Genomic DNA, 25,224 nt, shown 5'->3' on the forward strand with positions numbered 1-25,224 from the left:
TACTAATGTCCAAGTAATTGACGATTGGGAGCCATTAACTCTAGATCTCACCAATTGATTTGGTGGAGAACTAGGACTTATGGACTTGGATTGATATAGCTCACTTGACTTTCCTCTACTATTAGTTAGGGGTTGACTTAGTGGGATTGATCCTTGTCAATTCTCATGTTGTGGTTAGTGATAAGGATAGAGATCCTTGACCACCAACCTTTGCCAAGACCTTTTTAGTTGTTAGTTTATTTTCATTGCCATTTACATTTTATGTCTCTTATCCCAAAAACCCCAAAACATACTCCATAACCAATAACAAGAACACTTTATTGCAATTCCTAGGGAGAACGACCCGAGGTTTAATACTTAAGTTTATAATTTTAGGGGTTTGTTTTAGTGACAAACAAATTTTTGTATGAAAGGATTAGTGTTGGTTTAGAAACTATATTTCAACGAGGATTTATTTGTGAATTCTAGACCGTCAAAAATCCCTTCATCAAAATGGCGCCCTTGCCAGGAAATTGCAATGGTGTTGTGTTATTGGTTATTGTACATATGTGAATATTATGAATAGTTTGCTTGTTTGATTTAGTAGCTAGATTTTATCTCATTGTTTTTGTGCCTTTTATTTTTTTCTTTGCTATCATGAATTCTCACTTTGGCTATGAGTCTGGTTCTAACTATGTTGTAGGAAATGAGGGCTACAATGAGGATGTGTATCAAGGATGGGATAATCAAAGGTGGGAGGAGCCATATGCATATGATCAATCCTCTTGGCAACAACCTCCACTAATGCACTATAAAGAAGAGCCATTCTATGATGCATATCAACCCAATGGCTATGGTAAATCTCCTTGTGATTTTCAAGAACCACCACCATATGCCTATGATTCATATCCTCAACAAAGCCCTCAACCATACTCACAAGCCTCTTTTCACCAAGCACCTCCATATGACCTTGACCCATATCCACCATACCAACCACCTTTTGAACCATATGAGCCATATATGGAACCACCATTCCAATATTAAGACTCCCAAGAACTACCTCAATGTACACCACCACAACTTTACCAAGAAGAACCACCTTCCTATCATGAACCATTTCTCCAAGACAATGAACCCTCTTATCCACCCCAATCCTCAATGGATGAAACCCTTGGGCTTATACTTCAAGTTCAAGGAGAGATGCAAAGGGAGACACTAGAATTTGTGGCTATCTTGACCGAGGTAGTATGCCGGTTAGCCTCCCAATGCTTGAGCACTCAAAGCACTCCCATGGTCACATGTGGAGAATCAATTGATGAACATAACATGAAGGAGAGATTGGAAACTCCGGTGGAGAAGGAGGAATGCCACTTTGTGTTAGAACAATTGGAGGAGCCTATGATCATTGAAGAAAAGGAAGAAGTGCTTGAAAACTTAGGAGATGTGGAACCTCCTTGGGAACCTAGAGTTGAAGAGAACCTCTCCAAGAAGAGTGAATTTGATGTTGAGTAGGAATGTGGACAACCTCCAAGGCATATTCCATATGAAAACTTGGAGGGAATGAAGCAAGAATCGAGTTCCCTTGGTGGTGAAGATCATGCATCCAATCCTCTTAGTGGTGAAGAATCCTTTGAGCTTGAAGAACCTTCTCCTAATGAGATGGAAAGCAATGTGGAGGTAGATTTCTCTCAACCTTCCATCTATGATTTGAGTGATGGAGAAATGTTAGATGAAAATGATGAACAAAGGATTGAAAGTGAAGAAGTTTGTGCAGAGGTGAAGGTTGACAAGGAAGATCACAAGGGAGTAGAGCTTGTAAGGACATTGGAGATACCTCTCTCCAAGCCATCACCATCCATTCTTTCATTCAAGCGGGTAAATTCCCTATACTTACGCTTTATTATTCCCCTTGAATATGGTTTGCTTGAGACGGATGGTCAACTTAGATATATTTGTGGCTTTAAGAGCAAAAGGGAGATGGTTAGTGGTTGGGAATATCATTCTAAGCTCATGATGGTTGCATGTTCAAAGTCGAATAGTAATGGTTGGCGTAGAACCCAATTGCAAGGGTCTAGGAAGTTGTTTGGGGGCTTCTTTGAGAATCCTGAGGTCATGCCACCCGATTGGAATCATGATGATCAATTTGAAGATGGGTGTCAAAACAAAGTGTGGGATCCCAGATCGCACAAGGAGAATCAATTTTGGGAGCCCTTGGCTTGTGAAGAACTCCATCAAGGCTTGGAGGCATTACCTTTGAAGAATGGAGAACAATGGAGAACCAAGCATTGGTGGATGTTCAAGGATAGCTTCAAGCACAAGCCACCTTGAGAGGAGCTCCCCATAAGTCCAACTTAAGGACAATAAACAAAAGTGTTAGGTGGGAGACATCCCACCATGGTAAATTCTTTTCATTTTTCCCTTTTGTACATACTAATAAAGGTAGTTTAATTTCATGTTTTCATTAGTTAGTTGAGTATATTTGGTAGTATAATATGTTAAATAAGGTTTTAGGGTGTTTTGGTAGCTGTTTGGAGGTTTGGAAGGCTTGGTTTGGTGCAAGAACTTGGAAAAATTTTGAAAAACAGAGCACCAACCCACGCATACGCGTACTGTGCGCGTACGCGCGCCCAAGCATTTTCGACCATCCACGCACACGCGTACATGGCGCGTACGCGTGGATACAAAAAATCCCACCCCCAGCCAAAAACCTGAGAGTTAGGCCTGCACTGTGCGAACATTGGGCCTAAGGCACAAACCAATCAGCGCGTACACGCCCTTAACTCTAATTGTGCAATGCACGTGTGCGCGCACCTGGCGCGCACGCGTCCCTCTGTCATTCTGCGCATCAGCGCGTAAGCGTCCATGACGCGTCCGCGCCGGTAAAAAAAAGAGTTTTTTTTTTCCTCCTCTTCCACTTTCTTTTGTCCATATATACTTCTATTCTTTGCATTTTTATTTTGTTTTTATAGCCTGTTTTTACTTTATTTTTTTTTTGAATTTCTTATTTTAATAATGGTGTTGAATTCTCTTACTCAATTGTTGAGAATTTCTTGCGTTATTTTGGTGTTTCGTGACTTGTTTGATATTGATGGGTGATGAAACTTTTAAATCGCTGCTTCATCTTTTATGACTCTTGTATTCCTTGTGCATTGATATGAGCTCATATTGTTCTTCATGATCCACTTTTTCTTATTTGAACTTGATGCTCAATATGCCCTTCATGCTTTGACTTTACTCTTACATCAAGTTTAATGATATGCCTTAGCTTATATTGTTCTCTCACTTACATGCGTAGCTAACATGTAGTAGAGAACCGTACTCTTACTTGGCATTAGCCCCCGCCTACGTTCTATTTGCTTTGATATCTTTGTCATGGGCTTAATGTTTCTTTCCTTTTCTTTCCTTTTAGGCTGGCCACCAAGAAGGGAGAAAGGAAAAGCTTTTAAATGGGGCAACAAACAAGTCATCCGCACAACCTTTTGAAGAAGCTCATCAATTGTAGCAACCCGTCCACATTGCTCTTCGTTGAATGCACCGAGGACGGTGCAATCTTCAAGTGTGGGGAGGTCGTCCGACCGATCTTCGTGGGTAGCAATTTTCTTGACCCACACCAATTCTTAGTCTTCTTTCACTACAACAATTTTGGCCTAAGGTAACCCTTATTCGAAGCAACATTTAACAAATGTTGTCTTAGATAGAAAAAGACAATATTTTTAACGAGTTGCCTTTGACTAAGGCAAAGATAACAAAATTTTTGGCCACCCACCAAAATAGTTGTCTTTAATATCTAAAACAACACTTAAAAAATATTGCATTATACAAAATTTAAGACAACATTTTTAAATAAAAATACAACATTTTATAAAAGTTATAAAAAAATTAGATAAATAACATTTATAAAAAGTTGCCTAAAATTATTCATAACTAAAAATTTTAGAGAAAAACTTTTAATTATATTCCCACCAATTATTTTCCCAATCAAATAACTTATGGAAAAAAAACGTAAGGAAGAAATGTGCTTCAGTTCATCACTACCATAAGCTAGCCTTACCCTTCGAAAGCAATCCTAAACGTCAACACACCCTTCACGATCGCAGCTCTCCTCCATGTATGACAGCAGTGCTCTCCTCCATGGGCAACGGCGCGGTGCTCCCTTTCACGAGCGTCGATGCAGTGCTCTCCTCCACGGGTGTCGGCACGGTCATCTTCTCCACGGCAGTTGCGCGGGCGCTCTTCGTTTTGTGCCAAACCACCACCGTCGAGAAACCCCTCTCCCTTCTCTTCTCCTTCTTCCTCTTCTTCCTCTGTCTCGCCTCCTCCTCTTCGTGAGCTCTAACAACGCTACACGCAGTTGTAACCCCACCTCCTCCTCCTCTGCGTATTGGTAAGAAATGTCTAAACTTTACTATAGGAATAGAATTTCTGAATGCATTGATTATGAATTTTAGTATGGAAATGGAATTTCTGAATGCTTTAATTCTAAATTTTAGTATGGAAATGTTCTGAATTTTAGTACGAGAATGAAATTTTTGAATGCATTGATTCTGAATTTTACTATGGGAATGGAATTTTTGAATGCATTGATTCTGAGTTTTTGGGTCTTTTTGATAGTTCTGATTTTGGGGATTTTATTTAATTTTTTCTGAATTTTTTATGGTTCTGATTGTTGCTTCTTAGGTTTCTTTTTTATTTTGCATTTTGATTTTGATTTTGCGTCATTTTTTATAAGCATACATTCGACAAAATTCTTTTCATTGCTTAATGCCTCTGAATATAAAACCATCATTTCTAGGGTTTTTACTTCCTATTTTGAGGGAGTTTAATGGAGAAGGAGAAGAAAAACCTTCTTTTGTGTTCTTTCTTCTTTAATTTTCAACTTTATAACAGAAATTTTACGCTTTACTTGAGCTTTTCACTCTTTTTTTGTTGTTGCTTTTCAATTTCAGTGGCAATCTGTGGTTCTGTTTACTTTTTTATTCATATGATGAATTTCAGTGGCAATTTGCATAATATTGTTGGTAATTTAGACTTGCTTAAAGGGTTTGAACTAAATTATAAATTCAACCCAAAAATACACCCTTAATGGCTGTTTGGGCAACAATTCCAACTATGCTGAGTTTAAATGCACTCTTATATTTGCAATAATTTTGAAGTTTATTAAAAATAATCTTCCAGCTGCCACTATATACACTTCTCATTGGGATAAAAAGAAAAGCCTTTCTACCCAGCAATGGTGTTATAATCAGAAAATTTTTTTTCTCTGAGATTTTTGTCAGTGGTTGAACTCTAAAGAGCACATTGAATCGTGATTGAGTTAACTTATAGCACATTGAATTGCTGGTCTATTGGTCTGGCAACACGGCGACCACCCCTCAACTGCAACCTCCTCACCTCTATCTTCTTGTTACTCTATTCTTCAGTTTTCAGGTTTTTGGAAAAACCCATTTTGCTGTTCTCTGATTTAATTCATTACATTTTAGTTAGATTTTAATTTTTACTTAGTATTTTTATTTTTTCAAATTTATTTTTGCTGATTAGGTTAATTTAGATTAAAATTAGGATTTTCTTATCAACATTTGTCTTAGTTCATAGTTAATTAAGCATGCTATTATGATTCTTGAGTCTGAAATTTCAATTTGTTTGGACTGACTTGATTGATATTTTGTTGAATTTCAGGTTTTTCACTGCTTTTCCACTGAGGTACGATTCTCTACGCTGGTTGTTGCTGATTCGACAATTTCTAGTTTTCCACATTGATTCTGGTACTTTTCCCCTTTGATTTCTTCATTTTTAATGTAAATTACAGAATAATTAATTTTCATAATTCGTTGAATTAACTATTTCATATAGAATCGATTATTGTTTTTTGTTTGTTTGTTCTGTTGGCCACTTTGATTGAGTTAAATAATTCATAGAGAATAACGTAAATTTTATTCTTTACTCCTTTATAGAGAAAGATTGCCAATTTGTTAATTATTATTGATTTTAATTTGTTAATGGTTAATTATTAGTGTTGCTGCCAAGGTAGTTAGAATCGCGAGTTAACTTGCAAAATCATATGTGTTTGCGTTTCTATTCCTCCATTTCATAACGTTTTTGCTCTGCATCTCAGAGAAGTAGCGTTCACATAGAATCGACGAGTAAGCACGCCAAATCGCTAGAATCGCGTCTATGGTGGTGACTGATATCCAAGGTAGCAGGGTGGCGAGAAGTTGCTGTCCATGCCCCAATTCAAAACCAAACTCAAATACAAGCCGCAATCCTTTGAGAAGAAGGCTTGAACCGTAGGTTTATGTATGTTAAGCTTTATTTCTCCATTTTTTTCAGGACAATAGGTAACTGATTAACTGATTAACTGGTTATATAGATTTTATATTCCCTTGTTTGCTTTGTAACAATTTCTCTTATGTCTTTGATGAAGAGTAGTTCATTAATTCTTTAGCTAATGATGTAAAATTATTAACAAGCTACTTAAAATACTATTTCATGCTACTAACATGGTGATCCAGTTCAAAAGCTGGTCTGGTATGGAAATACTATAGGTAAAGTCATAACATTCAGAGAAATTGATGCTGGAATTTAGGTACCTAAGTTAAATAATGTGACTAGTAATTATATGATGATGTATGTGCACTACAAGAAAAACACCCATTCAGGTACACTTGAAAAGTGTAGCCAAAAGTGAAAAAAAATGATGCCTTAGGCTACGGCTACGCTTTTTAGACTACGGCTACGCTTTTCAGGGTGATTCCTATTCGGCCGTTGCCTATTCTCAAAGGCTACGCTTTTCTGCACCAAGGGCTACGCTTTTGGCATTTAGGAATAGGCTACGCTTTTCAAGTGATGCTCTCCGTGACCAAAGGCTACGCTTTTCAGCTTTCGTTCTTCCAGAATAGGCTACGCTTTTTAACGCTACTGCATCACTTGTAAAGCGTAGCCACAGTGGATACTATAGCTACTTTTTATAAGCGTAGCCTTAGGTCCCTCTTTTTTTTTTCTGTATACTATAGCTACTGTATATAAGCGTAGCCTTAGGTCCCTCTTTTTTTTTTCGTATACTATAGCTACTCTATATAAGCGTAGCCTTAGGTCCCTCTTTTTTTTTTTCTGTATATATATATATAATTATCTAATAATTATTAATACAACATAATAGTTAATATGATTACATGTATAAATTAATTAAATATTACAAAATAAAAATAAAGACATAATTATACTAAATAATTACTTTATATAATAAAAATTGTCTCTAACCAAAATATATTTATAACATTATCCAAAAGTACTAGAATGCTCAAACTAAGTAAGCATAGCCATATGAAAACCATAATATCACTTAGCCAATAAAAGTATCTTCTAATAAAAATCATTAGTCAACCATACATGTAAAGATTCTAAGTAGCATTCTATCTTAGCCAATAAACCACAATAATAGTCAGCTTTATCTTCATTGTTTAATCTTCATTGTTACCCTGCATAATTATATAGAAAAGTAGACAAACAATATAATCATTTTTATTACTATAATTAAAGAGACCAAAGAAATAAATGCCACCTCTCTTCAATCTAATCCTGTTTAATTAAGAAAGCATATACTAAAAAAATAACATGGCTATACCACTTCAGAATACAAGTTTCACCCATAGCAATACAACTTCAGTGTTAATAAAGCCAACAAACATTTTTAGCCATAGCAATTAATGTAAATGCAAGTAAAAAACTATGAAACAAGGAATAGATAAGGACATACCACATCTAAGTTCGGAAAATGTGTTGATCCATGGCCGCTATTCGCATCAATAGGAGACTGTTGGGCATCTTGTAATAAAGCTTCTAGTTCTTCTGGCCTCATTCCAGGTTCCGATCGCTGCAGTAATAACTTGATCATATTTCGCAACCCATGAATCTCTTCATCTTGTTTTTGCTGTTTGGCCTCTTGTTTTTGCTGTTGGGCCTCCATGTGTCCAAGTTTATCCTTCAGACTGGACACTTCCTCTTTGTGCTGATTCTTGATTTCATTAATTTCAGCATGTTTTTTTAATTCAGTCTTTGTCACAGATCTTCCATACAACCTTACCCGACCTGGTTGTTCTTTCCCGAATATGGCCTCAAATGCTTCCTCTTCTGTTTCACCAGCAGCTTGGCGGTGTTGGAAGTCTTCCTGCATAGAAGAAACATTTAAAATTGAGTAATAAGTTACCGTATCCTAAATTTGAATTGTAATTATGAATGATTGAATGAACTCTTACAACAGCAGTTTGTGTTTCCTCATCCACTTCTTTCCTCTTCCGACTTGTTCGGGTAGCAATGAACATCTCAAACCTTTTTGGTTCCTCCTTTATTTCCTTTGTTGCTCGCTGCAAAATAAGATCATACTTCGATTTCTTCCTTCAATTTATGCAAATATAAATTCTAATAAATATAAATCTACTATTACCATAGCCACTCGTACTCTTCCGAAATTAATTGGCCCCATGCGATGTGGAAACTTCACATTTTCCTTGTGTTGCTTGTTTCTTTGACTTATTGACTGGAGGTGAATAAAAAGTTAGCATACAGTTACTAAAACGTGCAGCGTAATGAGTTAGGAAAATCTACTAGCAAGGCTGCATTATTAAGCTAAAGCACTGAACAATACCCAAAAGCAAGCATAAAAGATCTATTTATAATACATTGGAGCAACTGTTCAGTTTTTTCACAACTGTAAAAATTCACACTTCACATGATCAAGTAAACTCCAGGGACATCTCATCTCGTGTAAAATATGCTTACCCAAACCCCTCATCATTCAATCAATTAATTCCAGTGACCTAGGTCGAGTTCAATTTCCTACATAGTAGCATTCTCATTGAACAAGTAACTATTACCTGGTATCCCCTAAACCCTGTGAAATTAAAAAAATGAGTGGAGAACTTATAACATATGAATGGAACAAAACTACATAGCTATGAGATCCACAAAGAATAATTATACACATAACACAAGAAACAAAGTATACATGCATATAAGTCAATCCACTAAAAGCAAATTTCAGATGTGGTCCAAGTAGTCCACACCACAATTAGTGTTATATCAGTTGCATCCTATGCAGAACTGTATCAAATTTATAACTGTTTCCAGATTGTAGGCTTAAAGAATCAGGTCTCCAACTCAAGAAACAGAACAGAACCCCACTTCCAAACCATAGATTCAGTATGGTCTAAAAAGCTATTCTGCCATTCACCAGAAGCTATGCATATAACTTTCAGATAAAAAATAATACCTTTGCAATGAGATAAAAAAAGTAGCTAGCCAAGTAAAAAGGCATATAGACATCACATAATGCTGAAACACTTAATAAATTTTCTTTTAATAACAATCATTCAGATCCAATCAGTAGAGCTGCTTCACATTAATAACTAAATACCATATTGCTCTTTCAACAGTCAAATAGTTTCACATGAAAATTCGACATATATAGTCTTTTACCTGGATTAGAGGATGACTCCAATAATAGATCAATTTTATGAAACCACTTTCTGGTACTTGTGGGGGTCGATTCTTCACCATATCTTCAATAGTATCATAGGGAACGAAGTGCTTTTGCTTAATCCTTCCTTTGAACCGCTTCCAAGCATCTCGAATCGCTTGCATTACCCACTTTTTTCCACTGTCTGGGAGGAGAAACTTGGTCTGCATGATTATAGATAATTGTTATATGCTCTTGTGCTGAATAAAAAAACTGAAATCAATAATTAGCAAGTGTCTTACATTAACATAATCCCACATGAACTTCTTAGCTTTAGGAGGAACAGCATGCCAACTAGTGTACAAAAGACTAACGAATCTTTTATTTCTACCAATAGTTCCAACAAAACTAGTTAAATTAGAAACACTTTGGTCGGTTGGTCCTACGTGCTGTCCAAGATCAAAAGTGACTTCTTCCCGCTGTTCCATAGTCCTTGCATAAATCTCCTTGCAAGTTGTTTTTCCACGGGTTTTCTTCTTCTTTGGCTCTCCTAGTTTCATTAATTGGTCAACATCAGATTATGCTTAATTAACTCGAGCTCAATAAACATATAAAGCAAACAAGTACATAAATATAAAAATTATAAAAATTATAAATCTGACCTATGTAGTTGATACCACGAAGTGGACAAGTTTTAGCTATTTTAGAAATCCATCAAGGCACAGAAAACTTCACTTGACTTAACCACTGCAACAAATTCACTAAACTACCATAGCAAAACCACAACAATTGGATCAATCAAATAACATACAAGCTTCTATTCAAATAACGCTAACTCCACCAGCCCTCAATACTTGGACCATTAGATCAATTAGATCAACAACAGCACACAAACTTCGAATCAACTAACACTATATTTACCAGCTTCAAACAACTAGATCTACCAGTCCAGTTTTTCTATAACAATTTTAAAAAAATAAATATTTATCATCAATAGAAACAGAGCAAAACAATACCTTCTTCATCATCAATGTCCTCCATCACATCTTGATAATAGTATTTATCAAGTGCCATGCTTTCTTCCCCGTCCTCACTTAGTTCAGTGCTTGGTCCTTCAATTTCCACATCTATCCCATTTTCCTTTAAGAAGTCGTCAATTGTTGTAGCCTTTACTCCTGGCATCCTCTTACCCTTTGTTGATATTCCTTGCTCCAACATTGCACTTCTATTTTGTGGGGTAGTTTCAGGAGAAGGCAAAGTTGTGTCATCTTACTCTGTTTGAGTCTCTTCATCTGTGAGTTGAATATTCTGCTGCTGCCCTATGTTGATTCTGAGTTGAGTAGAACTTGGATAACTCCGCTCTTGGCTTAGACTTGTTGACACGTCCTTGTTCATTTTACGAATTGCTTCGAGCTTCCTTGTAAGTTCATCTGCCTCCATGTTTGTAGGCTTAGACTTCTTCAAGCCTTGTGTTGATTTTCCACCCTGCACTCCATTCTTGACTTTTTCAGTAGTAGGCATAGTCACAAGCTCCTTTCTCTTTTTATTTTCTGGCTGTTGCGGTGGAATGTTTGGCTGTACTTCCAAAGTGTTAGGCGTGGAGTTAGTTCTTTTGCTAATAGAGTCGAATGTGCTTTGCAGATGACTAAAATCCAGCTTCTTTGACGTGGATTTCTTCTGTCCTTTGGTTGCACGCATCTCCAATTGACTTTCTGGTTCATCCACCCTTCGCTCTGATTTCTCCTTGTCATTAGCAGCTGCAGCTTCCATTTCATATTTCTTGCGTTCAGTTACAATCCTTTGTCTCTTAGCCTCGAATTGTCTAAGCAAATTCTTACTTGATGTAGCTTTAAGATCAATAAATTCCTTATTCCTACACAAATAAATTAGTTAAGTAAAGTCAATATACCCATCAAAATCAAGATAAGAAAAATGTAAGAGACTGACAAATTAACAAAAAATAAGTATTACTTACAAATAAAATCGTGAAGCAGAAAACTTAAGTATACATATGTACATATTAAGCAAATAAATTGCTTAGGATGACCAATCAGAATCAGAATCTCCAATGAAGTCTGCCTCATATTCTTGGGCAGAATTCACTTGGGGAACCGTTTTAATAACCGTGGGTCGTAAATCAGTCCTCTCCAGAATAAGTTCACCATCATCAGCTGGTATGGCAGGGCTCGTTATACGCTCGTGTTGTTCACTATAGTGTGCTTGACGGGCCTCAAACTCAGATTCGTCACCTGTTTTAAATAAGTCTCTTGGGACAGTTTCCATAACATAATGTTTGTTATGTTCATATGGATCTTGCACATAAAAACACTGATGTGCTTGAGATGCTAGTATAAAAGGTTCATCCTGGAAGCATTTCTTATGGAAGTGAACAAATGTAAGACCATACTTATCTCTCCCAGCATCGTACCACTCACACCGAAATAAGACAACCTTAAAACGCCCAAAATAGTCTAACTCTACTATCTCAAACAGCCTGCCATAATAAGATACATTGTCTTGGATTGGACTTTGATCCTTAGCACTTGCAAAGCTTGAAGTTAAAGCAGTTAATGTGACACCACTGTTTTGTGTTTTTCCTCCTTGCCTCACGTTCCACCATGTGAAACATGTATCCATTAATTATATATCCAGAAAATCTTCTTGCAACAGAGCTTGGACCTCGAGATAATTCTTTTAGCCAGAAAGGCACATTTGGATCCCTCGCACGAGTTTCAAACCACTGCGCGAACGTTTTGTTGTGAACTTTTGCTTTTCTCCATTTCTTTCCTCGCTGATTGTTAACCTCTTCCTCATGCTCTCTATAATTAATAATAGTTAGGTTTGATCTAAAAAATATGGGTGAACTTGATCGGAATAAAAAAAAGTTTAATTAAGTTACCTAACATAATCTGCCACTTCTTCACAATTGTGTAATACATACACATGGGCTTGAGAAATTGATCTGTCATCTAGATTAATTGGTTCTCCATTTCCCACGCCTAACGAACGACCTTTGTTAGAAAACAACTTTGATGGCACAACTTCGTCTTCGTTAGGATCATCATCATTGCGAGGCCGCTTATTAAGTCTTGTTTGCACACCTCCATGCAAGTATCTTGAGCAGAAAGTTAAGCACTCCTCAGCCAGATATGCCTCTGCAATAGAACCTTCGGGCCGACTTCTATTGCAAACATATGACTTTAATGTACACATGTACCTTTCCGGAGGATACATCTAACGAAACTGCACCGGACCTCCCAATCTCACCTCATTTGCTAAATGAATGGGAAGATGAACCATTATGTCAAAAAAACTCGGGGGAAAGATCCTCTCAAGCTGGCATAATGTTTCCACAATCTCTAACTCCAGTAAATCTATCTCTTCCAGTGTGATGAACTTTTTGCACAAGTGACGAAAAAAGGAACTTAGTCGAATCAACGGAATGGCCACATGATCAGGGAGGATGCTTTTAATCGGTATTGGTAGTAAATAGTGAAGCATAAAGTGAGCATCGTGGGTCTTATAACCAGAAACTTTTCTTTCTCCTAGATGTACACAGCGTTATATATTCGAAGCACTGCCATCAGGTAGCTTTGTTGTCTTCAAAACACCACAAAAAACTGACTTCTCTGCAGCAGTCATAGAAAAGCATGCCTTTGCCAACTTTGTTCTCTTGCCATTATTCACCTCCTTTGGTTGAAGATTTTTCCAGATACCCAAATCTTTTAAGTCATATCGAGCATTCAAATGGTCCTTTGTCTTTCCTGGGATATCCAAGAGAGTTCCAATTACACTGTCAAGTATATTCTTCTCTATGTGCATGACATCTAAGTTGTGACGCAGTGGGTTCTTGTGCCAGTAAGGCAATTCAAAGAAAATTGATCTTTTTTTCCAATTCCATGGGAAACTATTTGATGTACTTTGCTTCTTTTCAAAGACATTCTCAGCATCTTGTAGCATCTCAAAAATTTCGGGTCCTTCTATAACAGGTGGAGGGGGTCTTAATTCCTGCTTCCCATTAAAAGACCTTGTATTGGTTCTCCATGGATGATCCATGGGTAAAAAGACACGATGGTCCATATAAACTATCTTCCGACTGTGTTTTAGTTGTAAGCTACTGGTATTTTTGTTGCAACAAGGGCAAGCCAACTTTCCCTTTGTACTCCACCCAGACAACATAGCATAAGCAGGAAAATCATTGATTGTCCACAAAAGAGCTGCCCGCATTTGAAAGATCTCATTCTTTGACGCATCATAGGTTTCGACCCCTTTTTCCCACAACAACTTCAAGTCTTCTATCAATGGTTGTAGATACACATCAATGTCTTTACCAGGTGATTGTGGCCCAGGAATAAGCAAAGAAAGCATACAATATTCGGGTTTCATGCACATCCACGGAGGCAAGTTGTATACCATCAGCATCACGGGCCACGTGCTCCATGAAATGTTCATGCTACAAAATGGGTTGAACCCATCACTTGACAAGCCTAGTCTAATATTGCGAGATTCTCTTGCAAATTCTTCATCGATTTCATCAAGATTCTTCCATGCCAAGCCATCAGCAGGATGCTTTAACGTCCCATCTTTTACGCGCTCCTCATCATGCCACCTCAGACTTGCTGCCGTCTTTGAGCACATAAATAATCTCTGAAGTCTTGGAATTATAGGAAAGTATCTCAAAGTCTTTGCAGGAATAGGACGGCCTTTCTTGTCAGGTTGGATCTCGCTATTATCATTGGAATTTTCAGTATATCGAGAAGTTCCACACACACGACATTGTTTTTCATCCTTTAGTTCTTTTCTATACAGGAGGCAATCATTAGGACAAGCATCAATTTTTTTATAATCCAGACCTAAATCTCTTATCATAGACTTTGTCTTATGGAAAGATGAAGGTATGTTAAGCTCAGGCATTGCCTCTTTCAATAGCTCAAGAAGTGAAGTGAAGGAGGCATTGCTCCAACCATGCAAACACTTTAACAAGTACAGACGGATGGTAAAAGATAACGTAGAAAATTTCTTGCAACCCGGGTATAACTCTTGACTTGCCCCATCTATTAAATTGTAAAACTTTTTAGCCTCTTTATTTTGACCTATAGTAACACCCTCAGCATGAGATACATCTCCAAATGCATCATTAAGAAGTCCTTCGATGTCATCGCGTGCACCTTCTTCATCATCCGTGTCATCGTCAACCGCCATCAGAATTGCCCATTCGCCATGATTAATCCACGTTCTATATCCCTTAACAAATCCGTCGGCTACTAAATGGTCGAATACCACATCTCTTCTATACCAATTAATGTTACAACACCTCTTGCAAGGACATTGAATTTGTCGTCCGTCCGGTTCTCCCTCAGAGTATGCAAAGTCTAAAAAACTAATAACACCATTGATATACTCTTCGCTATACCTCGGTAGATCCATCCAATCCTTTGGCATATTACAAAACCTAATCGATAATTATTAAATTTTTTAGACGGAAAATTTATAAGGGGTCGCAAAGTGAAGATTAGAAGAATAGAGGAGGCAGGGTGTTATTCGCTACAAAGGGAATGGGCAATGAAAAGGACATTCAAAGACTTGTAACTAGGTTGGGAAATAGTTCCTAGTCTTAGAAGTAATTCTCTAGAAACCCATTGAGGTAAAACAAATAAAGAGAAACATAGAATTTATAGTACAAATATAATAAGTTAAATTGCAACTTCAAAACTAACAAATCAAAAGAATTAAAGTATGCATTGTACCTTGCCATGACACGATCAACGTTTTGACAGAATCTTCTTGGAAGACCTTAACCAAAAACTTTCGCCTTCAACCTTAACGACGAATAACTGTAAAAATTAAATTGATATAATCAAACAGATTTGAGACCCAGCAGCAGCAGCAGTGATTAAATCATTCAACAGATAACGGCAATCTAATGGATTAAAAATACAAAATATTATTGTGTAAAACTATTTTATAAACAGCACGAAGGTGGTCTTTAATAATGAAAAGAGCTGTAATAATAGTAATTTTTAGGGAAACAGTTCTAATTAACTTTATGCAAGCTGATTTTTTCACACAAAGTTGAAGGAATCAAGAAATTTTAAGCGGAGAGAGCTTTAATGTTTCCTTTTTTCAGTCAAATAATTCAGATTCAATTCATTTTCAATCTAATCCTGTTTAATTACAGTTTCTTGAATCTCAATCAACAAAGATTAAAGTTAAAGTAGACAAACAATAATAATTTGTTATCACAATAATAATGTGGCATGCATCTTAATTAGATAGCACCAAAATTATTATATATGGTATTTCTAGCTTTGATGAAGTGGCATAATAGATAATGTCAAAGATTATATGCTCCAACAACAATTATATATATATATATATATACCGAAAATCACAAATTGAATTTGTCAACGTGAATTACAATGCACATGGATATATCTTCGGACGGACTGGGACTCTCTTGTATGGTAAAATCTGTAACTTTATACCTTATAGAAACCTTTAAACTTGTATATATATATATATATATATATGAATATATGTCAAAACAGATTCTTCAGGCCATAGCTAAAGTGTTTCTCCCTTTAGTTTTGCAAATACTATTAATATCCACAGAGAAAAGGGGTTGGGGGAGGAAAAATAAAGTCATAAAGTATTGTGGATTTCAGCTTAGCATGTCATGAGATATTCCTTGTGTACTAGGCCATAGTCCCACACTAAGCAAACATTTACTTCAACCCCATAACCTTGGAAAATGTAGAACATTAAGATATGACTACTGTTAAGGCTTTCAGAATTTTAGGATAACAATGTCCCTAAGGAAAAGACAGGCACTTCAATAATTAGAAATTAACTTCTATAACTCATTTGGGCACCATTTCTAAATCAAAATTTGAGATCTACAAGCATGTTACCTGATTAACAGCAGAATAAGCAAATAAGAAATCAAGATATTTGTTTCCCTCTGGATCCCACACAGCAACTCCCTTTGCTTGAGAAAACACAATGGAAATTGGATGGTAACTGCATTTGAATCAGAAAAAATCATTTCAATATCATAGGTGCAGTCTAAAAATTCACTCCTAGCTCCATCAGCTAGTTTTTAATCCATACAATTTTAGCTTCATAAGAGGCCAAGCTTCTGAATTCTACCTCAGTCGATTATCTACTTACTACGTGTAGTTTTCTACAAGACCAAGAGACTAAATTAGAGCGAAAAACACACAATTCTAAAATTGATATTCGATCCTCTAGGTCACACGTCCAATTAGAATAAAAAAACCATAGATTCTGAAGTCTATGTTGTTGTAAAAGCCAAAGCTATGTTCTTTTGTTCCACTCAAGTATCTCGAGACTATTTTAACAGCTTTCCAATGAGTAAGCAAATGCTTATGCATGAATTGACTTCGAATGCAAATGGAGAAGGATATATGAGGCCTTGTAAAGGATAAATACGGGAGACTACTAACTATTGATCTGTCCAGCTTAGGGTTTTGAAATTCTTCAGAACCTGTAGATAATAATTGTAGAAAAAATGCTATAGGAATTGACAGAGCTGATGCCTTTCCTATATTTATTTTAGACAATAAATCAGTAATATACTTTGTTAGAGACATATGTAACTATCTAGCACTTGTTCTTCGAACTTCAATGCCTAAAAAATAACTTAATTAACAATTCAAACTGCAAGAACTCTGTTAGAAACAGGAAGCTGAAAATAGGAAGCTGAAAACAGAGAAACGAAAGCCAACTTATTCATTGAGAAATCACAGAAACAAAAGCTTATTAACGCTGCATTTGGATTCAGTCTCAGAAACAAAAATACACAGAAAATACACAAGCTGTATATTAAATCACAGTTCACAAACCCTAAAATACCACACATCTTCATCAATAACAGCATGCATGTTACCAAATTACAGTTCACAGACCCATATTTCAGAGATTAAAAGCCCCAAATTAAAACCTCTAAAATAGGAACCCTAAGCCACTGATCAATTTCAGAAGCAAATAGAAATCAATACATACCTATTCAATGATGTGAGCACAGCGAAGACGATGACAAGAAGCACGGAGATGACGATGGTGAGCGCGGCGCAGCGACGATGGTGAAGGGTCGCACAGCGACGATGGTGAGGGCCACACAGCGACGATCAGTGCAAGCGACGGCGAAGAGGAGATGACGACGGTCAATGTGTAGAGTAGTGCAGGTGACTCGTGAGTGGGAGGCGACGACTCTCAATGGCGAGAGTGAGAGGGTTTCCGCTTGTAGTGAGGCGGTCAATGGCGAGAGTGAGAGGGTGAATGGCGAGACCGAGAGTGAGAGGGTCAATGGCGAGCGTGAGTGGGGGGCGACGACGGTGAGCTATGGAGGGTGACTGAGCTATCGAGGGTTTACGCACGAGGATGAAGGTGACTGAGACTCAAAAGGGTTTAATTTTCTAAGTTTTACTAAGTGTTAGGTCATCACTCATCATCAGTTTGCTTTCAGGAAAAACAAGGAAAAAAATTACTAAGTGTTAAGTTTTTTACTCTAGAGACATTAGGCATCACTTTTAAAATGCACCCGAAACTTAACAAATAGGCTATACTTTAAAAGCGTCTCCTTTGATATGAAAAGTGAACCTATAGATATCAACCTACGGCTACGCTTTTTAAGTGATATCTTTAATACCTAAGGCTACGCTTTTTAAATGATGCTGCATTTGTGTATCCTTTTCTCTTATAAAAAGGCAACACAGAGAAAAGCGTAGCCTAAAAAAAGTGTGGCTGAATGGGTATTTTTCTTGTAGTGGTGAGAATAGTATTAGGCACCTCATAGATCATATATTCATATGGTTGAATTATCATGTATCAATATATGGTAATAAGCATCTTCATTTTTTTAGGTAGTGGCTTTTCTTTTCTTTTCTTTTTTTTCTTTCCTTTATTCTGTGTGATATCTTTAAGCTTTTTCAGTAGGATTCAAGTTAAAGGGAAAAGAACAAGAAAGAAGGAACAAAAAGAGCAGTTTGTGACACTATTAAAATTTTAGTTTTCAAGGTGTCTGTTTTTTTTTCTTTAGTTTTCTTTTGAGTGCTATTTGATGTCATATATATCATTGTTGTTGTCTTGTTGGGAGATGCTGATGTAATATGTGGTGGAGCTTGGGAATTCTGGCCGCTAGATCTTATGGCTTGCCTCAATTTCGACTACGAATATTTTTATGGGGTGTTAAACCTTCTGAGGTATTCTAATATTTTTTTGTAGTATCTTTCAAAATATAGTTATCATGGTTATTTACATAAAAAGAAAATATTATTTTCATTCTTATATTTTAGTGTTGAATTTCAAATTTGAGTTAAATTATTATTGTTCTTTCTACATGGTTCCAAAGCTGTCTCAATTCCCTCTTCCAACTCATGATGTTATTGTCAGGGGTGTTATTCTTTTAAAATTCGAGGTATGTGCAAGTTTTACATAGGACTTATGTAACTGTGTTTTGAATGGTAAGCTAATTTTTTAGAGGAGTTTATTAGTCATGGCATGGTGATTAATTGGCATGTTCACTGATTTCAACTAGCCATAGGTTTGTTACTAGTTATTTACTATTAAATTGTTTGGATTTAGAAAATCTATTTTATAATTTGAATGCTAAATGGATGATTAAGTCTCATTTTTTCTATTTTTAATTTAAAAAAGTATTGCAAAATCTCGAATTATAATATATTGAAGCCCTTAAAAAATTTATTTACTTGCATATAAATACAGTTGCACATGATGAGGGTCACCATATTACAATGGAAAAAAATAACTTATATTGGAAGATGCTACTTCTGACCTTTCTCTAGTATATTTTAATTTTTTATTCATCCTTTTATTGCCTTTATGTTTCATGATAATTGAGATTGAGAATGATAAAAGTCGTGATGTTCATTTGGTCCTTATATTATGTTACATTTACACTATATCGTTGTTTTCTTTAGTATTGAATATGGTTTTATTCTTTGATTGGTATTTTATATGATACGAAGATGTTTAGCTTAATAGGATACTTGTTGTTTGGTCACTAGTGAATATGGTTGAACTGCAAACATGTGGAGAGGATTATGAAGGCTCAGGCCTTGAGAGATAACGGTGTGACTGGCTACATATCTAGTAAGAAGACTACAGAGATTAACCCTGACATACAAAGGCATTATGGATAGTACGATGACTATGGAGATCAACTCTGACATACATCGGCATTATGAAAGAACTGACGAAGAGAACGGAAGCTAAGCTGATGAAATAAGGCATTTATTTGTTTTTTTTTGGTTTAGTTATTATGTGTATTTTTATTTGAATTGGCAACTGTAAGTATATGTATTTAAAATTTATTTAGTTGGATTTGAAACAACTTTTTGATTTAATATATATGCGATGTATTAGTTTATTAGCTTATCTTTTCTTTCTTTATTAAATTTAGTTTAAATAATTAAATTTTATTAAAGTATGCTGTATATCTTTTTAAGAAGACAATTCCAAATAAATTTAGATAAATGTTGTTTTAGATATCTGAAAAGGCAATACCAAAAAATTTAGATAAGTGTTGCTTTAGGTCTATGAAAAAAGCAACTTAAAAAAATTTGAACAAGTGTTGTTTTAAGTATATCAAAAGGCAACTTAAAACAGATCTGGACAAGTGTTGCTTTATGTATTAGAAAATACAACTCATAAAAAGTGTTGCCATAAAGTCTTATCTAAAGCGTTGTATTTGGGTCCTCTAAGGCAACCCTTTTATGGAGTTGCTTTTTTTTTGTAGAAAAGGCAATGTTTTTTTAAGGTTGCCATAAAAAGGATTCCCTTTGATACACAAAAGCGTTGCCTTAGACCAAAGGTAACGGCCGTATAGCCAACCCCCCAAAAAGCGTTGCGTTTTGTCGGAAAGTGTTGCCTTTGAGAAAAGGCAACACTTTTCCTTATTATAGGCAACATTTTTAAAGGGTTGTCTCAGCCCGAATTTGTTGTAGTGTTTGTTAGTTAGTTGTTGCATTGCAGGATAGGTTGCATGTTAGTTAGAATTTGTACATATTTTCACCACTTCTTTCATGCTAGGACTACTTGGTTAGGGTGATCATTTCTTTTCCAAGAAAATTGTTTTAGGGCACCCTCTGGCGACTGGTTTGAGATCTTCTCTTTTGAGTTGATTTGGGACACCCTTTGTGCTGGTGGTCCACCTGGCTCCAGGGATACATATATCCTCTAGAATCTTATTCAGGCCCTTGTCTGTTCTCATCATTCTCCTATTGAAGGAGTTTGGATCATCTTTCAGCTGAGGTAGCTTTAAGATCTCCCTGATCTTATCAGGGTGGGTATGAACAATCTTTCCTCTGACCAAGGTCCGATAGTCATAGATAGCAGATCCAGATAGTCTTTGCCTGTCTGTTTGCCACATATTAGCATAGAACTCCTGGACCATATTCCTTCCCACTTTTGTTTCAGGATTAGCTAGGATCTTCCAGTTCCTAATTCGGATTTGCTCCTGGATCTCCGGATATTCGTCCTCTTTCAGATTGAATCTAACTTCCGGGATCACTGATCTTAGACACATTATTTTGTAATAATGGTCTGAATGTTCTTTAGTTAAGAACTTCCCTTGATTCCAAAGTGGTTTTGGAACGCTCTCTTTCTTGCCTCTTGGAGTGGGTTGTTTTCCTTTAGGAGCCATGATCTTAGTGATCACGGATAGGCACACCAAACTTAGAGGTTTGCTTGTCCTCAAGCAAAAAGAAAAAAAAGAGAGGGAGAGAAGGAGAGCTAGGTGCAATTGTGGATGGGATGGGAGGGAGGCCGAACCCATATTTAAAGGGAGAGGGGGTGGGTTTTTTGAAAATACAAAGAAAGATAAGATAGAAGATATGATTTAAAATTGAAAAGATATGAAAGATATTTGAAAAAGATAGATTTGGATTTTTTTAAAAAAAGATAGTATGGAGATTTGAAAAAGATATTGATTAGTTGAAAAGATTTTTGAATGAAAAGAGATAGATTTGTTTTGAAAATTTTGAAAAAGAGTTGAATTGGATAAAAAAGGATTTGTGCTTATGGAATAAGATACATTTGATATTTAAAATAGGGTTTTTAGAAATTAGGGATTTTAGAAATCAGGGTTCTTAACATGTTGATGCAAGAAATCATGAGTTGAAACATGAAAATTAAATTTAGAATGAAAAATATGAAGTAAAAACGAATTCACCTCCTCCCCACCATCCTGGCGTTTGAACGCCCAAACGCTGCATGTTTTAGGCGTTTTTCTGAACGCCCAAGACGCTGTAAATCTGGCGTTAAACACCCAGAAGGAGCTTCTTTCTGGCGTTCAACGCCCAAAAGATGCTTCTTTCTGGCGTTTAACGCCCAGATGGGCGTTGAACGCCCAAAACAGACTCTTACTGGCGTTTTCTTGCCAGAGAGCTCTTTTTCTTTGTTTTGTGTGCAGAATCCTTCTGTAACCCTATGAACTTATACAATTGACTCTTTACCTTAGTATCAGTGAACTTTATATAAACAAATAAAATCAAGAATAGGGCAAAATACTTAGAGGAAGTGATGCCCCATGGCTGGGGTGCCTCCCAGCAAGCGCTTCTTTATTGTCTTTAGCTGGACCTTGCTGAGCTTTTAATCTAGCTTCAGCCTTGAGCACTCTTGCTCAACATTTCCTTCAAAGTAGTGCTTGATTCTCTGTCCATTAACAATGAACTTCTTATCAGAATCAATATCTTGAAGCTCCACATAACTATATGGTGATACACTTGTAATCACATATGGTCCCCTCCACCGGGACTTCAGTTTCCCGGGGAATAGCCTGAAGCCTAGAGTTAAACAACAGAACATTTTGTCCTGGTTCAAAGATTCTAGATGACAGCTTTCTGTCATGCCACTTTTTTTATTTTTCTTTATAAAGCTTGGCATTTTCAAAAGTAGTGAATCTGAATTCCTCTAGCTCATTTAGCTGGAGCAATCTTTTTTCTCCAGCTAATTTGGCATCAAAGTTTAGGAATCTGGTCGCCCAGTAGGCTTTATGTTCCAGTTCCACGGGCAGGTGGCATGCCTTACCATACACAAGTTGGTATGGAGAGGTCCCTATAGGAGTCTTGAATGCTGTTCTGTAAGCCCACAGAGCATCATCCAAGCTTCGTGCCCAATTCTTTCTACGGGTACTTACAGTCTGTTCCAAGATTCTTTTTAGTTCTCTGTTAGAGACTTCAGCTTGCCCATTTGTCTGTGGATGATATGGAGTCGCCACCTTGTGGCGAATCCCATACCGGACCATGGCAGAGTAAAGCTGTTTGTTGCAGAAGTGAGTGCCCCCATCACTGATTAGTACCCTGGGGACACCAAACCTGCTGAATATATGTTTCTGGAGGAATTTCAGCACTGTTTTAATATCATTGGTGGGTGTGGCAATGGCCTCAACCCATTTTGATACATAGTCAACTGCCACCAAAATATAAGTGTTTGAGTATGATGGTGGGAAAGGCCCCATGAAATCAATACCCCATACATCAAACAACTCAATCTCCAAGATTCCTTGTTGAGGCATGGCATAACTATGAGGCAAATTACCAGCTCTCTGGCAACTGTCACAGTTACGTACAAACTCTCGGAAATCTCTGTAGAGTGTAGGCCAGTAGAAGCCACATTGGAGGACCTTGGTGGCTGTTCGCTCACCTCCGAAATGACCTCCATATTGTGACCCATGGCAATGCCATAAGATCCTTTGTGCTTCTTCTTTAGGCGCACACCTACGGATTATGCCATCTGCACATCTCTTAAAGAGATAAGGTTCATCCCACAAGTAGTACTTTGCATCAGTAATTAATTTTTTATTTCTATATCAAACTCTTGCAGAAGCAACACCCATCTTATGAGCCTGGGTTTTGAATCCTGCTTTGTGAGTAGATATTTAAGAGCAGCATGGTCAGTATACACAATCACCTTTGATCCTACCAAGTATGATCTAAACTTGTCAATGGCATAAACCACTACAAGCAATTCTTTTTCTGTGGTTGTGTAATTTTTCTGGACATCATTTAAAATGCGGCTAGCATAATAAATGACATGCAGAAGCTTGTCATGCCTCTGCCCCAGTACTGCACCAATGGCGTGATCACTGGCATCACACATTAGCTCAAATGGTAATGTCCAGTCTGGTGCAGAAATAACTGGTGCTGTGACCAGCTTGGCTTTCAGCATTTCAAACGCCTGCAGACACTCTGTGTCAAACACAACTGGCGTGTCAACAGCTAGCAGATTGCTCAGAGGTTTTGCGATTTTTGAAAAATCCTTTATAAACCTCCTATAGAATCCTGCATGCCCCAGAAAGTTTCTGATTGCCTTAACATTGGCAGGTGGTGGTAATTTTTCAATTACCTCTATTTTTGCTTGATCCACCTCTATTCCCTTGTTTGAAATTTTAAGCCCAAGGACAATCCCTTCAGTCACCATAAAGTGACATTTTTCCCAGTTTAAAACCAGGTTGGTCTCTTGGCATCTTTTCAGAACTAGTTTCAGGTTATCAAGACAGGAGCTGAATGAGTCTCCATATACTGAGAAGTCATCCATGAAGACTTCCAGAAATTTTTCCACCATATCAGAGAAAATAGAGAGCATGCATCTCTGGAAGGTTGCAGGCGCATTACACAGCCCAAATGGCATCCTTCTATAAGCAAACACTCCAGATGGACATGTGAATGCTGTTTTCTCTTGATCCTGGGGATCTACTGCAATCTGGTTATAGCCTGAGTAGCCATCCAAAAAGCAGTAATAATCATGACCTGCCAATCTTTCTAGCATCTGGTCTATGAATGGTAAAGGAAAATGATCCTTTCTGGTGGCTGTATTGAGCCTTCTGTAGTTAATACACATGCGCCATCCTGTAACTGTTCTTGTAGGAACCAGTTCATTCTTTTCATTATGAACCACTGTCATGCCTCCCTTTTTGGGGACAACTTGAACAGGGCTCACCCAAGGGCTATCAGAAATAGGATAAATGATTCCAGCCTCCAGTAATTTGGTGACCTCTTTCTGCACTACTTCCTTCATGGCTGGATTTAGCCGCCTCTGTGGTTGAACCACTGGTTTAGCATTATCCTCCAATAATATTTTGTGCATGCATCTAGCTGGGCTTATGCCCATAAGGTCACCAATGGACCACCCAAGAGCTATCTTGTGTGTCCTTAGCACTTGAATAAGTGCTTCCTCTTCTTGTGGATTTAAAGCAGAGCTTATGATAACTGGAAAAGTGTCACCTTCTCCCAGAAATGCATATTTCAGGGATGGTGGTAATGGTTTGAGCTCAGGTTTAGGAGGTTTTTCCCCTTCCAAAGGAAATTTCAGAGGCTCTTTCATTTCCTCTGAATCCTCCAAATCAGGCTGAACATCTTTAAAGATGTCTTGCAACTCTGATTCGAGACTCACAGCCATGTTGATCTCTTCTACCAAGGAGTCAATAAGATCAACTTTCATGCAGTCTTTTGATGTGTCTGGATGCTGCATGGCTTTGACAGCATTCAACTTAAACTCATCATCATTAACTTTCAGGGTTATTTCCCCCTGTTGAACATCAATGAGAGTTCGTCCAGTTGTTAGGAAGGGTCTTCCTAGAATGAGAGTGGCACTCTTGTGCTCCTCTATTTCCAGCACTACAAAGTCAGTGAGAAAGGCGAATGGCCCAACTCTGACAATCATGTCTTCAATCACGCCTGATGGGTATTTAATGGAGCCATCAGCAAGTTGGAGACATATCCAGGTTGGTTTAACTTCTTCAGTTAAACCAA

General features: G+C 37.1%; 3 protein-coding genes and 1 long non-coding RNA gene across 4 annotated transcripts; 1 reads left to right on the forward strand and 3 right to left on the reverse strand.

The window, feature by feature from the left end:
• On the forward strand, positions 4,215-6,370 carry LOC110262926. Its single transcript, XR_002347939.1, has 3 exons — positions 4,215-4,363; positions 5,656-5,679; positions 6,111-6,370. It is a non-coding gene; the product is annotated as an uncharacterized LOC110262926 (long non-coding RNA).
• LOC110262927 lies at positions 7,315-8,261 on the reverse strand. The gene is made up of 2 exons (XM_021103527.1): positions 7,733-8,261; positions 7,315-7,454 (listed from the first exon to the last, which is right to left on the reverse strand). Exons 1-2 carry the CDS (start codon positions 8,147-8,149, stop codon positions 7,437-7,439), a joined length of 435 nt encoding a protein of 144 aa, XP_020959186.1. The 5' UTR covers positions 8,150-8,261; the 3' UTR covers positions 7,315-7,436.
• Positions 9,000-10,984, reverse strand: LOC110272066. Its single transcript, XM_021123872.1, has 4 exons — positions 10,447-10,984; positions 9,733-9,980; positions 9,451-9,654; positions 9,000-9,065 (listed from the first exon to the last, which is right to left on the reverse strand). The coding sequence occupies exons 1-4, from the start codon at positions 10,646-10,648 to the stop codon at positions 9,000-9,002; spliced, it is 720 nt and encodes a 239-aa protein (XP_020979531.1). The 5' UTR covers positions 10,649-10,984.
• On the reverse strand, positions 10,700-15,213 carry LOC110272067. Its single transcript, XM_021123873.1, has 2 exons — positions 15,178-15,213; positions 10,700-11,303 (listed from the first exon to the last, which is right to left on the reverse strand). The coding sequence occupies exons 1-2, from the start codon at positions 15,183-15,185 to the stop codon at positions 10,700-10,702; spliced, it is 612 nt and encodes a 203-aa protein (XP_020979532.1). The 5' UTR covers positions 15,186-15,213.

This window comes from Arachis ipaensis, chromosome B05 (genome assembly GCF_000816755.2).
Source record: "Arachis ipaensis cultivar K30076 chromosome B05, Araip1.1, whole genome shotgun sequence".
Classification (NCBI taxonomy): Eukaryota; Viridiplantae; Streptophyta; class Magnoliopsida; order Fabales; family Fabaceae; genus Arachis; species Arachis ipaensis.